The 14,565-nt window shown below is 40.9% G+C and overlaps 1 protein-coding gene across 1 annotated transcript; it reads right to left on the bottom strand.

Annotated features, from left to right (window-relative positions):
* Positions 1–1,839: 1,839 nt before the first annotated feature.
* Positions 1,840–14,531, bottom strand: LOC112247168 (arrestin domain-containing protein 3). Its single transcript, XM_024415874.2, has 6 exons — positions 14,203–14,531; positions 8,002–8,062; positions 6,437–6,587; positions 5,593–5,689; positions 3,402–3,658; positions 1,840–2,674 (listed from the first exon to the last, which is right to left on the bottom strand). Exons 1-6 carry the CDS (start codon positions 14,456–14,458, stop codon positions 2,246–2,248), a joined length of 1,251 nt encoding a protein of 416 aa, XP_024271642.2. The 5' UTR covers positions 14,459–14,531; the 3' UTR covers positions 1,840–2,245.
* Positions 14,532–14,565: the final 34 nt, after the last annotated feature.

Below are 14,565 nucleotides of genomic sequence, written 5' to 3'. Positions count from 1 at the left end.
ATACATAGAAGGGTTGGTAGGGCCGCACGGCAAGGCCCTTGTTACACCGAAGTAACTAAAGTCCCAAAGTACTCTGCCCAGCCAGAGGACGGGGTAGAGGCTTTTGCTGCAGGTATTGGGCAAAAGTCAGCACCGTGACAGAAGTGTACCCATCAGTCTGTGCCATCAAGGTGTGATTTCTTGAATCAACACAAATAATAATTTAAAAAAAATACATTCCATTGCATGAGCCACATTTGTAGTATGGATGTGGGCAAAACCGTGAGCACCTGTGGCCCCTTATGAGGAGTTCTGATTTTTTGTAGCCCCCAACCCAGTTAAAGTTGCCCATCCCTGACCTATTGCAGAGAATTTACTTGTCACAGTGCAAGAAAATGGAATGACTTGAAAGCCAGCTAGTGGGCGAGATTATGAAATGACAGCTCCCTGTCCCTCTGACACGTAGTTTGAAAATATCCACAATTGATAAGCCTATGTATAGGGAGAACAGAATGCTACAACGCAATGGATAATTTTATTAGCTTGAAAGTGAATACAAAATTCTAGTAAAGGCTTTAAATTACAGTAGACCTATGCCATTAAACCGCTCACAATGTATAGTGCACGGAAAAGGGGAGCACAGGTGAGGTTGCACAGCCACTCCGTTTAAATTAAGGACATTGATTCTCAAAGAACTTATAAATGCCTCCGTAGTTAAGCTATTGCAGTCTTACCCCACCAGTACTCCATTGTTTGCAAAAAAAAAAAATATATATATATATATATTGTAAATACTGTAGGCGTAGCCTCAACATGGTTAAAACCAGGGGCGCAGCTTAGGTTTTAGAAGTGGGGGGGACATAAATATATATATACACACACACACATGTATTTTTTAAAATCCAGTTGGATAAACACTCCAAATAGCCTAACCAACCACTGGGAGGCATCTGCATGGTCCTAAAGCACACTGTTGCCTCGTTTGGATCACATTCCAATGATACAACTGGGGGGGACATGTCCCCCCCGTCCCCAGTGAAAGTTGTGCCCCTGGTTAAAACGAAGTTTGATATCATGGATGATCAGTTCTTGCATTCAGAGCTCTATGTATTTGAGTGTCGTTAGCTTACATTTCTCCACCCCCCACCTATTTATTATTGTTTGAACAGCAGATTTATTCTTTTCTACCTTTTCCCCAAAATGTCTCACTCATCTTTATGATGGCTGATAAGCAATGCATACATTAAGAAAATAAGTTTAGATACTTTAACATTCCCTTCCTGCAGTACACACTGCTCAATTGAAAAATATTCATATTTGGCACGGTATGTTTCGTCCAGGTATAATCCATAATCTTCCTCCCACAAAACATGAGCTTTTCCTTTAGCCTTGATAGAAAGACATTTAATCTTTGTTTCAGCTGAAACTACCAAAATAATTCTCCCTGTGATAGTATCTCCCCTTGAAAATACATATGGCCCATTTTCTGCATCATATTTGATGGTAAAGATTTGGATTGTCATTCTGGTCCACGAAATGAAGCGTAACCAACACAGAAAGAAAAACAAATGTTGGTAGGGTTCACAACGGTCTTTAATATAACATAGTAAGGGAGGAGGTCTGTATTTACAAAAGGCGGGGCCAATAAGTAGGCCTACACCCACAATATTTGCAATGTCATCATTAAAGTCACGTCTGATTAATTTTCCAATACTTGTGACAGCATAACTCTGATTCTTCTCCATCAAATAAAAAGTTATAAAGGCCTATATAAGGTTTATGTATGCATAGGGTGTGGTATTTAGTTGGTGTTCCTGGTTTTATGTATCTCATCATAAAAATAAATGGACCCGTAGCCTATTATCATTGTGGACGTTCCTGCTTTTTATTTCACTGTACTTATTTGGAAATTGCCATTTTTACTATTATAATTATATATATATATATATATATAATTTATTTTTTATTAGATTATCAGCACCACCATGAAATTAGAACATTCATTGTTACATTTGTAACAGCAATATTCATATTTAGACAACTTATACAAGGCACACTTAAGCAGAACTTTGTTCCATTTCATTATTCATAGTTGGCATTTCCACAAAGATATTGAAGTTACACACGTTGTCATGTCAATGACAAGAAACATCAACAACAGAGAAGTATGGAAGTATAAATGGAAGTCTAAAGAGATAGAGAACTGCACATTTATCATATACAATGCATTCATTTGTTATATTTTACCCTCTTATCTTTTCTCCCACTAGGATTTACCACCAAAATCAGACAGGGATGGGTACGTTCCGTAGGCTGGGGGAGGCGCTAAAGCTCCTGGGGCCATTGGTGGATAGGCTCCTGGGGCCATTGGTGGATAGGCTCCTGGGGCCGTTGGTGGATAGGCTCCTGGGGCCGTTGGTGGATAGGCTCCTGGGGCCGTTGGTGGATAGGCTCCTGGGGCCGTTGGTGGATAGGCTCCTGGGGCCGTTGGTGGATAGGCTCCTGGGGCCGTTGGTGGATAGGCTCCCGGAAATTGTGGTGTGCTGTTCCATCCAGGTTGGTTAGCATTCCCGAACGAGTCAAAACCAAAGTCAGAGTAAGGTGGCGGCTGCAGTCCAGGCGTTTGAGTTGCAGGGAGGATGACCAGTGGCAATTTGATTTCTGGGTCTCTGGCATAGGGAACATCCAGGACGATCTATGACGTAAACAAGGATATTGGAATCAAAGGGAATGCAATAGTTAGGCTATAGGCCTATGGCAAAGCACAGTATGCAAGCTAGAATTAAAAGGTAAATGATTACATTTACATTTGAGTCATTTACGCCCAACGCTCTTAACCAGTAGGCTACCTACTACCCTTGATTATTGGATTTAATGTATATTGAAACTCATATTTCAAGTGCAAACTGTTTAAAAAAAAAACTTTTCCATTTGAGTTAGAAAAAATGACTTGTATAAATCGATCAGTGACACTTTGTCAAACAGTATAACGATTTACCAATTGCAAAACGTGGACTCAATAAGAACATGGTTTGCCCAACAGCAAGTTATACTTAGATAACATTTGTGGTTAAAAAGTAACCAGCCTCTAGTCTTTGCTCTACATTTTTATCAATGATAACAACCCACATGACTTCAGAAGTTGTAAAAATAGGTCTTTAATCATTTCAAAAGTCTGACTCCCTTGGTAAACAATGACAAAATAAAAGAGAGGTGTTTCACCAGATCATTCCTGTTGTAGCAACAAAGCCCACTACAGCATGTTGTAAGCCCAGAACATGTTTTTCTGTATCTTAGTAAATAAATGGTCAAAGCACATTGTAGTAGTGGCTTTGGATAGACACTGAATATATGTTTTAACAGTTCACTCTCTCTCTCACACACACACACACACACACACAGAGAGACACAGAGACACACACCTTCAGCCTGTACTCGCATTTAATATTACTGCAGGTGAAGATGGATGGAACAATGTGTTGTGGGATTTTAAGGACTTTAGTGACTTTCAGTTTCCCAGATGGCGGGATGGGCTCTCCCAGCTCTTTCAGGATGTCTTTGGTGGACACCCTCCTCTTTCCCCTCGCAAAGAAGCTGTCCTTCTGGTACAGGGTGTACTTGGGCTTGATCTCACGAGAGGAGCTATTCTCAATGGACGCCACAACCTTTATGTCTTCACCTGCAAAGGGAGGGGGTGTATATTTATGGTAGCAATGTTGTTCTGGATTCATGAAGGTCAAACCTAATATGAGATAAATGATCATTCAAACACTTGAGCAAATCTACCATGTCTGTGCATGATTTGCGTGAAACCTCAACTTGTGCTTTTTTTCTCATTCCGACATGTATGAATAACACTTGTATTTATGAATTACTCAGAGTGGAACTGACAGCCGTTTTTAAATGTTATTTAACTAGGCAAGTCAGTTAAGAACAAATTCTTATTTTACAAACAACCACAGAGTTACACATGGAATAAACAAGCGTACAGTAAATAACACAATAGGGGAAAAAGAGTCTATATACAGTGTGTGCAAATGGCGTGAGGAGGTAAGGCAATAAATAGGCCGTAGTAGCAACGTAATTACAATTTAGCAAATTAACACTGGAGTGATAGATGAGCAGATGGTGATGTGCAAGTTGAAATACTGGTGTGCAAAAGAGCAGAAAAGTAAATAAAAACAGTATGGGGATGAGGTAGGTAGATTGGGTGGGCTATTTACAGATGGGCTATATAACAGCTGCAGCGATCGGTTAGCTGCTCAGATAGCTGATGTTGTATAGTTAGTGAGGGAAATATAAGACTCCAGCTTCAGCGATTTTTGCAATTCGTTCCAGTCATTGGCAGCAGAGAACTGGAAGGAAAGGCGGCCAAGGACTTTGGGGATGATCAGTGAGATATACCTGCTGGAGCGTGCTACGGGTGGGTGTTGTTATCATGACCAGTGAGCTGAGATAAGGTGGAGCTTAACCTAGCATGGACTTATAGATGACCTGGAACCAGTGGGTCTGGCGACGAATATGTAGCGAGGGCCAGCTGACTAGAGGATACAGGTCGCAGTGGTGGGTGGTATAAGGGGCTTTGGTGACAAAACGGATGGTGCTGTGATAGACTGCATCCAGGTTGCTGAGTAGAGTATTGGAAGCGATTTTGTAAATTACATCGTTGAGGATCGGTAGGATAGTCAGTTTTATGAGGGTAGGTTTGGCGGCATGAGTGAAGGAGGCTTTGTTGCAAAATAGGAAGTCGATTCTAGATGTAATTTTGGATTGGAGATGTTTGATATGAGTCTGGAAGGAGAGTTTACAGTCTAGCCAGGCACCTAGGTATTTGTAATTGTCTACATATTCTAAGTCAGAGCCGTCCAGAGTAGTGATGCCAGTCGGGTGGGCGGGTGCGGGCAGCGAACGGTTGAAAAGCATGCATTTAGTTTTTACTAGCGTTTTAAGAGCAGTTGGAGGCCACAGGAGTACTGTATGGCATTGAAGCTCGTTTGGAGGTTAGTTAACACAGTGTCCAAAGAAGGGCCAGATGTATACAGAATGGTGTCGTCTGCGTAGAGGTGGATCAGAGAATCACCCGCAAGAGCGCCATCGTTGATATATACAGAGAAAAGAGTCGGCCCGAGAATTGAACCCTGTGGTACCCCATAGAGAATAACACCATATTAAGCATGCATTGAACTGCATCCCTCTATTCTGTCAACAATGCCTTACTATGCGTCATGACATTTTTTGTCAAATATAACTTTTTTTTTTTACTGTGAATTTGATATTTTTGACTGATATAACGGTCTGTTTCATATCTGCAAAGTAATTAAAATGTTGTCAATTCCACTTTAACCACTAAAGTCAACAATGCAACTGACAATATTCAGCTGTATTGTTTGTGTATGCATGACAAAGAACAAAATGCAATCATCTGAAAAGCATATGCTTGAAGATTGGAATACTGACAACGCCCTCCCTTCACGTTTACATGTTTCCATGCCTTATATGGACAGTAAAATGTTCTTAAGCAACAGTAATAAACATTGGTATGGTATGAAAGGCTATATACCAGATGTGCATTACTATGTCCCTAGCTCTCATTAGTCCTGTTGGTTTTCTTACCTAAGTAGTAGCCCATTCTCTCTATGTGAATGTCCATTCCCACTTTTCCTGAGGTGAATAACTTCATCTTTTTATCCTTGGTTCCATGCTGAGGTATCTGAAAAGGAACAAAGACACTTGTGCTACAAACAACACTACCACCATACAACCACAATCAGGAGGATAAAACATTTAAGAGCAGCATTGGCAATACTACATTAGTATCCTGCATACCACTGCTGGCTTGCTTCTGAAGCTAAGCAGGGTTGGTCCTGGTCAGTTCCTGGATGGGAGACCAGGTGTTACTGGAAGTGGTGTTGCAGGGCCAGTAGGAGGCACCCTTTCCTCTGGTCTAAAAAAATATCCCAATGCCCCAGGGCAGTGCTAGGGGACTCTGCCCTGTGTAGGGTGCTGTATTTCGGATGGAACGTTAAACGGGTGTCCTGACTCTCTGAGGTCATTAAAGATCCCATGGCACTTATTGTAAGAGTAGGGGTGTTAACCCTGGTGTCCTGGCTAAATTCCCAATCTGGCCCTCAAACCATCATGGTCACCTAATAATCTCCAGTTTACAATTGGCTCATTAATCCCCCTCCTCTCCCCTGTAACTATTCCCCAGGTCATTGCTGCAAATGAGAATGTGTTCTCAGTCAACTTACCTGGTAAAATAACTAATAAATATCAGGATAGGCTCAAACAGTAGTGTGTGTGTTGTGTGTGTGTGTGTGTGTGTGTGTGTGTGTGTGTGTGTGTGTGTGTGTGTGTGTGTGTGTGTGTGTGTGTGTGTGTGTGTGTGTGTGTGTGTGTGTGTGTGTGTGTGTGTGTGTGTGTGTGTGTGTGTGTGTGTGTGTATATATATATATACCATCAGCTCAGGGATGCTGCCCAGGTCTGCCTTGGAGACAAAGGGGAACTCAGCCCTGGCTTTGCTGGATATCCTCATTGATCTGCTCAACTTGGCCTCTAACGTATACAGGATTTTCCCCCAGGCGCCTTTAAAGGATGATGGCATTGCACTATGAACAAGGAATATCAGTATTATTTTATTTTTTTAAATTACAAAACGAAGACCAAGAATGGTGGTAGATTATAGTCAACATTCTACATAAAGTTGATATTTTATGGTGTAGTATCTACAAGCAATTTGGAAACTACAGACTAGGGCCATAAATAAACAAGTGAACTGTCATAATCGGAAAATGGCAACTAATGTCTCCGATTGGTATATGGTGCTAGACCTGTAACTAGGCTACAGTAGCTCTTTAGTTACATATACATCAAGACAAAGCCATTATGGGTCGGTTTCAAGGACACAAAATATGATTATTAATAGGGAGAATCTCCATTGAGCGTTCATTTCAGCCCTAGACTAGGATGATTCTATATGCAAGCTGTTCTGGCAGCTCATGGTGACCCAACGTCATTAAGACACATTACGTTGGCAATTCCTTTATGTTGGCAGCTACCTGCATATACATGTACTATCTGCAATCTATTGATAATATTATTGACTTAATAAGGCTGTTTGCACAGGCAGCTCATTTCTGATCTTTTTTCACTAATTGGTCTTTTAACCAATCTGATCAGATATTTTGCAAATAATTGGGCAAAATATCCTAATTGGGCTGCCTGTGTAAACGTAGACTAAATCATTCATTTCTTCTCATTCAGTGTATCATAGAAGTATGCTAACATGCTGACCAAACCGGACGCGCACTTTGATTTTGTTCACCCACACCAGAAGCGATGAGGACACGCAGGTTGAAATATCAAAACAAACTCGGAACCAATGATATTAATTTGCGGACAGGTTAAAAGTATTAAACATTGTGGCAATTTAGCTAGCTAGCTTGCTGTTGCTAGCTAATTTGTCTTGGGAAATAAACCATAGGGTTGTTATTTGACCTGAAATACTCTGAAAATCCACAGATAAAACGGTGAAACAAATTTGTTTCATCTCTCCTCCTTCCTTCACGCTTCTTTGTCTTCTTTGAACTTGATGCGACGGTTGGCAACCAACTTTACGGTGAATTACTACAACCGACGGATCCTCTTTCAATCACCCACGTGGGTATATGCTCTTAAAAACCAATGAGGAGATTGGAGAGGCCGGCATGTTGAGTGTCACAAATAGAACCAATTTCGATTTTAGCGCCTGGCGCCGCAGACGCTCGCTACTGCGCATGAGCAGTGTGGGTGCAATGATTTGAATCACACGCGATGTGAGCGTTGTGGTCAGCATGTAAGACACAATCATAAAACACAAGTACTTAGAAAGTTAACCATTGTAGACATTCTGAAAACAACTCAGGATTACCTTGTTGATGTTAACAAGATAGCTTACTACTCTAATTATATGATTGTGCTTCATGATCAAGTGTCTAAGCGATGTAAATATTAGCCCACCAGGTGTGTTTGCAGGGCACTTACTGTTGAGGGATCTGAAATGTGAATGGGTAAACGTGAGTTCCAGGAGCTACGACATTACAATCTGAAAGACAACAGGTCACGTTTATGTTAAAAGATCAAAAAGAATCTGTCCTAAAATATGGACCAAATATTTTCCAAGACCATGCACAAAGATATCTCATTACTGTAACACTTGTAAAGTTAGAAAATAAACATAGAAAGGTGAAAATAAAAATAAAAACATTTAAACTATTTCAATTTTAACCAGTTATCTAATTACCGTAACGTGTGGCATGTTCATAACCTGGATGTTTAAAAAATATATATATTTGTTTTAAATTATTATTCATATTTTAAAAGAACACAAATATAAAGAGTAGATATTTTGTAATATTATTCTCTGAGTATTTTATCACTGATGCATTTCGGTAATGAGATCCATGTTACAGTAGATGAGACCACATTACGTTAATGAACAAATAAATGAGCAAACGGTACTTTAATAAGAGCAAAAAATATAATTTAGAACCATATTAACCATTAAGAACAACACATTGATCATAAACTCCCTACCACATCCCATTCCCCCTAAACCACCCTTTTTTATGCAAAGTTCTGCCCTATTCCTTGTGTAATTACATAAACAATTATACAATAACATGATTACAGTGTTACTACTGTAAGATAACGACAGTGTTCCAAAATAATGCTTTTTCCCCCTGTATTTGTGTGTATGTATGTATGTATGTACAGTTGAAGTCAGAAGTTTACATACACCTTAGCCAAATACATTTAAACTCAGTTTTTCACAATTCCTGACATTTAATCCTAGTAAAAATGCCCTCTCTTAGGTCAGTTAGGATCACCACTTTATTTTAAGAATGTGAAATGTCAGAATAATAGTAGAGAGAATGAATGATTTATTTCAGCTTTTATTTATTTCATCACATTCCCAGTGTGTCAGAAGTTTACATACACTCAATTAGTATTTGGTAGCATTGCCTTTAAATAGTTTAACTTGGGTCAAACGTGTCGGGTAGCCTTCCACAAGCTTCCCACAATAAGTTGGGTGAATTTTGGTCCATTCCTCCTGACATAGCTGGTGTATCTGAGTCAGGTTTGTAGGCCTCCTTGCTCACACACACTTTTTCAGTTCTACCCACACATTTTCTATGGGATTGAGGTCAGGGCTTTGTGATGGCCACTCCAATACCTTGACTTTGTTGTCCTTAAGCCATTTTGCCACAACTATGGAAGTATGCTTGGTGTCATTGTCCATTTGGAAGACCCATTTGCGACAAAGATTTAACTTAACTGATGTCTTGATGTTGCTTCAATATATCCACATCATTTCCTTTCCTCATGATGCCATCTATTTTGTGAAGTGCACCCGTCCCTCCTGCAGCAAAGCACCCCCACAACATAATGCTGCCACCCCCGGGCTTCACGGTTGGGATGGTGTTCTCTGGATTTCAAGCCTCCCCCTTTTCCTCCATACATAACGATGGTCATTATGGCCAAACCGTTCTATTTTTGTTTCAGAGGTCATTTCTCCAAAAAGTATGATATTGTTGTCCATGTGCAGTTGCAAACCGTAGTCCGGCTTTTTTATGATGGTTTTGGAGCAGTTGCTTCTTCCTTGCTGAGTGGCCTTTCAGGTTATGTCGATGTAGGACTCGTTTTACTGTGGATATAGATACGTTTGTACTTGTTTCCTCCAGCATCTTTGCAAGGTTGTTTGCCGTTGTTCTGGGATTGATTTGCACATTTCGCACCAAAGTACGTTCATCTCTAGGAGACAGAACGCGTCTCCTTCCTGAGCAGTATGATGGCTGCGTGGTCCCATGGTGTTTATACTTGCATACTATTTTTTTGTAGAGAAGAACATGGTGCCTTCAGGCCTTTGGAAATTTCTCCCAAGGATGAACAAGACTTGTGGAGGTCTACAGTTATTTTTCTGAGGTCTAAACCATGGTTTTACAATGGAAGAGGCTGGCTGGAGAGTACAGTCTATTGTAAACAGGTCCACAGTGTCATCAATTGTGCAAATATTCCGTAGGGAAAACAGCTAAATATGTACTCGTTCTTTACTTTTGTTACGGCATTTCATTCACAACAATACAGCAACTATTGTAAAGGTAAATGCAAGTCTGAAAATCACAACGTACCGTAAGATATGTATGAAGAATATAAAGTAATGCAGCACAATTTGAATAGAATTCTACTATCTGTGACATGATCTATTTGTGAATTCTACTTGTCATATAGAGGACTGCACAACGACCTCATATTATGTAATTGTGTGGGATAATGTCAGCTTCCACCAAACCAACATTGGAACTATTCTCTCCATACCTCCTGATTCCTACCGCAAGCTCTGGACAATTTCACCTGGATCTTGCAGCTAGCTAGCTGCTATCCGAGTGACTATTGGCTAACGTCGGTCCGGAGAAAACACCAATTATCCCAGAGCTAACCAGCTGAAGAGTTCCATCAGCCACTCCTGGGCTACAATCACCAAGCCGGACCCATTTTACTGCCGATGCGGAGCCCCACCGGGCCTTCACAACTGGACTATCAACGTTATCTACCCGAGGATAGGAAAGGATAGGAAACTCTGTCACCACCGATAAATACACTATAATGGAGAATTTCAATAAGCATTTTTCTACGGCTGGCCATGCTTTCCACCTGGCTACCCCTACCCCGGGCAACAGCACTGCACCCCCCCACAGCAACTCATTTCAACTCAACCCATTTCTCCTTCTCCCAAATCTAGTCAGCTGATGTTCTGAAAGAGCTGCAATATCTGGACCCCTACATATCAGCTGGGCAAGACAATCTGGAACCTTTCTTTCTAAAATGATCTGCCGAAATTGTTGCAACCCCTATTACTAGCCTGTTCATCCTCTCGTCTGAGATTCCCAAAGATTGAATTTTATTTTTTACTAGGCAAGTCAGTTAAGAACAAATTCTTATTTTCAATGACGGCCTAGGAACAGTGGGTTAACTGCCTGTTCAGGGGCAGAACGACAGATTTGTACCTTGTCAGCTCGGGGATTTGATCTTGCAACCTTTCGGTTACTAGTCCAACGCTCTAACCACTAGGCTACCCTGCCGCCCCAATTGGAAAGCAGCTGCAGTCATCCCCCTCTTCAAAGGGGGGGACACTCTTGACCCAAACTGCTACAGACCTATATCTATCCTACCCTGCCTTTAAGGTCTTTGAAAGCCAAGTTAACAAACAGATTACAGACCATTTCGTATCCCACCGTACCTTCTCTACTATGCAATCTGGTTTCAGAGCTGGTCATGGGTGCACCTCAGCCACGCTCAAGGTCCTAAACGATATCTAAACGCCATCGATAAGAAACAATACTGTGCAGCCGTATTCATTGACCTGGCCAGGGCTTTCGACTCTCAATCACCACATCCTCATCAGTAGACTCAACAGCCTCAGTTTCTCAAATGATTGCTTCGCCTGGTTCACCAACTACTTTTCCGATAGAGTTCAGTGTGTCAAATCGGAGAGCCTGTTGTCTGGGCCTCTGGCAGTCTCTATGGGGTGCCACAGGGTTAAATTCTTGGGCCAACTCTTTTCTCTGTATACATCAATGATGCCGCTCTTGCTGCTGGTGAGTCTCTGATCCATCTCTACGCAGACGACACCATTCTGTATATTTATGGCCCTTCTTTGGACACTGTGTTAACTACCCTCCAGATGAGCTTCAATGCCATACAACTCTCCCTCCGTAGCCTCCAACTGCTCTTAAATACAAGTAAAACTAAATGCATGCTCTTCAACCGATCGCTGCCTACACATGCCCGCCCGCCCTGCATCACTACTCTGGACGGTTCTGACTTAGAATATGTGGACCACTACAAATAACTAGGTGTCTGGTTAGACTGTAAACTCTCCTTCCAGACTCACATCAAACATCTCCAATCCAAAGTTAAATCTAGAATTGGCTTCCTATTTCGCAAAGAAGCATCCTTCACTCATGCTGCCAAACATACTCTCGTAAAACTGACCATCTTACCGATCCTCGACTTCGGTGATGTCATTTACAAAATAGCCTCAAACACCCTACTCAACAAATTGGATGCAGTCTATCACAGTGCCATCCCTTTTGTCACCAAAGCTACTACCCACCACTTTAACCTGTACGCTCTCGTTGGTTGGCCCTCGCTTCATACACGTCACCAAACCCACTGGTTCCAGGTCATCTACAAGACCCTGCTAGGTAAAGTCCCACCTTATCTCAGCTCGTTAGTCACCATAGCAGCACCCACACGTAGCACGCGCTCCAGCAGGTGTATTTCACTGGTCACCCCCAGGGCCAATTCCTCCTTTGGCCGCCTCTCCTTCCAGTTCTCTACTGCCAATGACTGGAACGAACTACAAAAATCTCTGAAAGTGGAAACACTTACTTATCTCCCTCACTAGCTTTAAGCACCAGCTGTCAGAGCAGCTCACAGATCACTGCACCTGTACATAGCCCATCTATAAATAGCCCAAAAAATTACCTCATCCCCTACTGTATTTATTTATTTAGCTCCCTTGCACCCCAGTATTTCTACCTTGCACATTCACCTACTGCAAATCTACAATTCCAGTGTTTTTATTGCTATATTGTATTTACTTCGCCACCATGGCCTTTTTATTGCCTTTACCTCTCACCTCATTTGCTCACATTGTATATAGACTTGTTTTTGTACTGTATTATTGACTGTTAGTTTGTTTTACTCTATGTGTAACTCTGTGTTGTTGTATGTGTCGAACTGCTTTGCTTTTTCTTGGCCAAGTCGCAGTTGTAAATGAGAACTTGTTCTCAACTTGCCTACCTGGTTAAACAAAGGTAAAATAAATACAATTGAAATAAATTGTCAGGGAATGGGCATGAAAGGATAAGAATGGAGTTCCTTCCACCATCCTCCTCATTCCTAAATCCGATAGAAGAGGTTTTGTTCAGCATGGAGGTGGAAAGCATATGACTATCGGGCACAAGATCAGATGTCTCTATTCGATGCCATGAATCCTGCTTAAGAGGACATCACAGATTGCAGGGGATGGTTGAGCCACGCAAGGAGATTTTCCCCCCGGTGTATCACAAGGGAAAACATCAGATGTGATGTTGACGAAAATCTCTGGCCAGACCAACAAGAGCGACAGGATGTCCACCAAGAAGATGGGAACTTGCAATGTTACGTACTGTGAGGAAGTACAATTTGTTTTTTACAGAACTTTTATCTACTGTTGAAATCGGTATCTATAAAGCTCAGTGATCCACAATAGCATTCAGCTAGACAAAACTGACATTCTTGTACAGTACAGTAAGCGGTCAGTGTCAACAAAAAAGTAGAACAAACTGAAATTTGTATAAAAACAAACATTTCCAGGGTTGACTGCCATGGTGAAAAAACATCTAAACATTTTGACCTGTACAGCTCACACGATGACAATAACTAGGTTTTGACGCATGAATTAAATGTTTTGGGTGAGTTACTACATCTTGCAGACATGCAATAGAGTTGTGATGTGCCATAAAACAGTTGTGACAATTTAACTTACAGTTTAGAGAATGTTAAGATTTTTTTTTAAATTAGCCAAAGCGATTGAGAAACTGTAATATTGAAAAATATTTACCTAATGTTCTAATAATTGTTTAGGGACCCACCCCTAAGTCATTTTGCCTTTTGGTAGGCCGTCATTGTAAATAGAAATTTGTTCTTAACTTACTAGCTTAGTTAAATAAAGGTTAAATTAATCAAATTTAAAAAACACCCCATACCTTGTCACAACACAACTGATTGGCTCAAATGCATTAAGGAAAGAAATTCCACAAATTAACAAGGCACACATGTTAATTGAAGAATTTCAAATATAAAATAATTTGTTTACCACGTTTTTGGTTACTACATAATTCCATGTGTTATTTCATAGTTTTGATGTCTTCACTATTATTCTACAATGTAGAAAGCAGTAAGAATAAAGAAAAACCCTGGAATGAATGTGTCCAAACTTGACTGGTACTAATATATTTATACACACACACACACACACGAAGCAACGTTATGCCCCTTGTAGTGCAGTAGTAGCGTCGTTCGACCATTGTCTATCTAATGATCTAACGACGCTACTACTGCACTACAAGAGGCATAACCTTACTTCGTAAATAAATGTCCCATATAAAACTCTGGAACCTGTGCTTGATCTCTTACCTTGGCCTTTTTGTTCTCGAATGATAAATTGTTCAATGCTGAACATCTTGTCCTTGGAATGGTAAGTTACAGTTGTCTTATTATGATGTTCTGTCCAACGGACTTCTGACTTTCCCTTTGCTTTTATGGAAAGATAATCTATTTTGCAATCTTTTCCTAATTCCAACGTTATTCGCCCCGAAATGAAGTCGCCGCTGCTAAAGGTTTTGCCCATACCGTCGTAGGTTACGGAAATGTTCTTTATGGTAGCCAACATCTCAAGAGCGCACGGAGAGATAGTAAAGAAACTAAAATGTTCAACAGTTATGACAGAAGGGAGCGAGTCTCTTTCACTATGTAGTCTAAACGATGGGCGTGGTATGA

Source organism: Oncorhynchus tshawytscha, linkage group LG04 (assembly GCF_018296145.1).
Source record: "Oncorhynchus tshawytscha isolate Ot180627B linkage group LG04, Otsh_v2.0, whole genome shotgun sequence".
NCBI classification, from domain to species: domain Eukaryota; kingdom Metazoa; phylum Chordata; class Actinopteri; order Salmoniformes; family Salmonidae; genus Oncorhynchus; species Oncorhynchus tshawytscha.
Note: the sequence above shows the minus strand (reverse complement) of the source record. Positions and strands in the feature narration are given on the sequence as shown.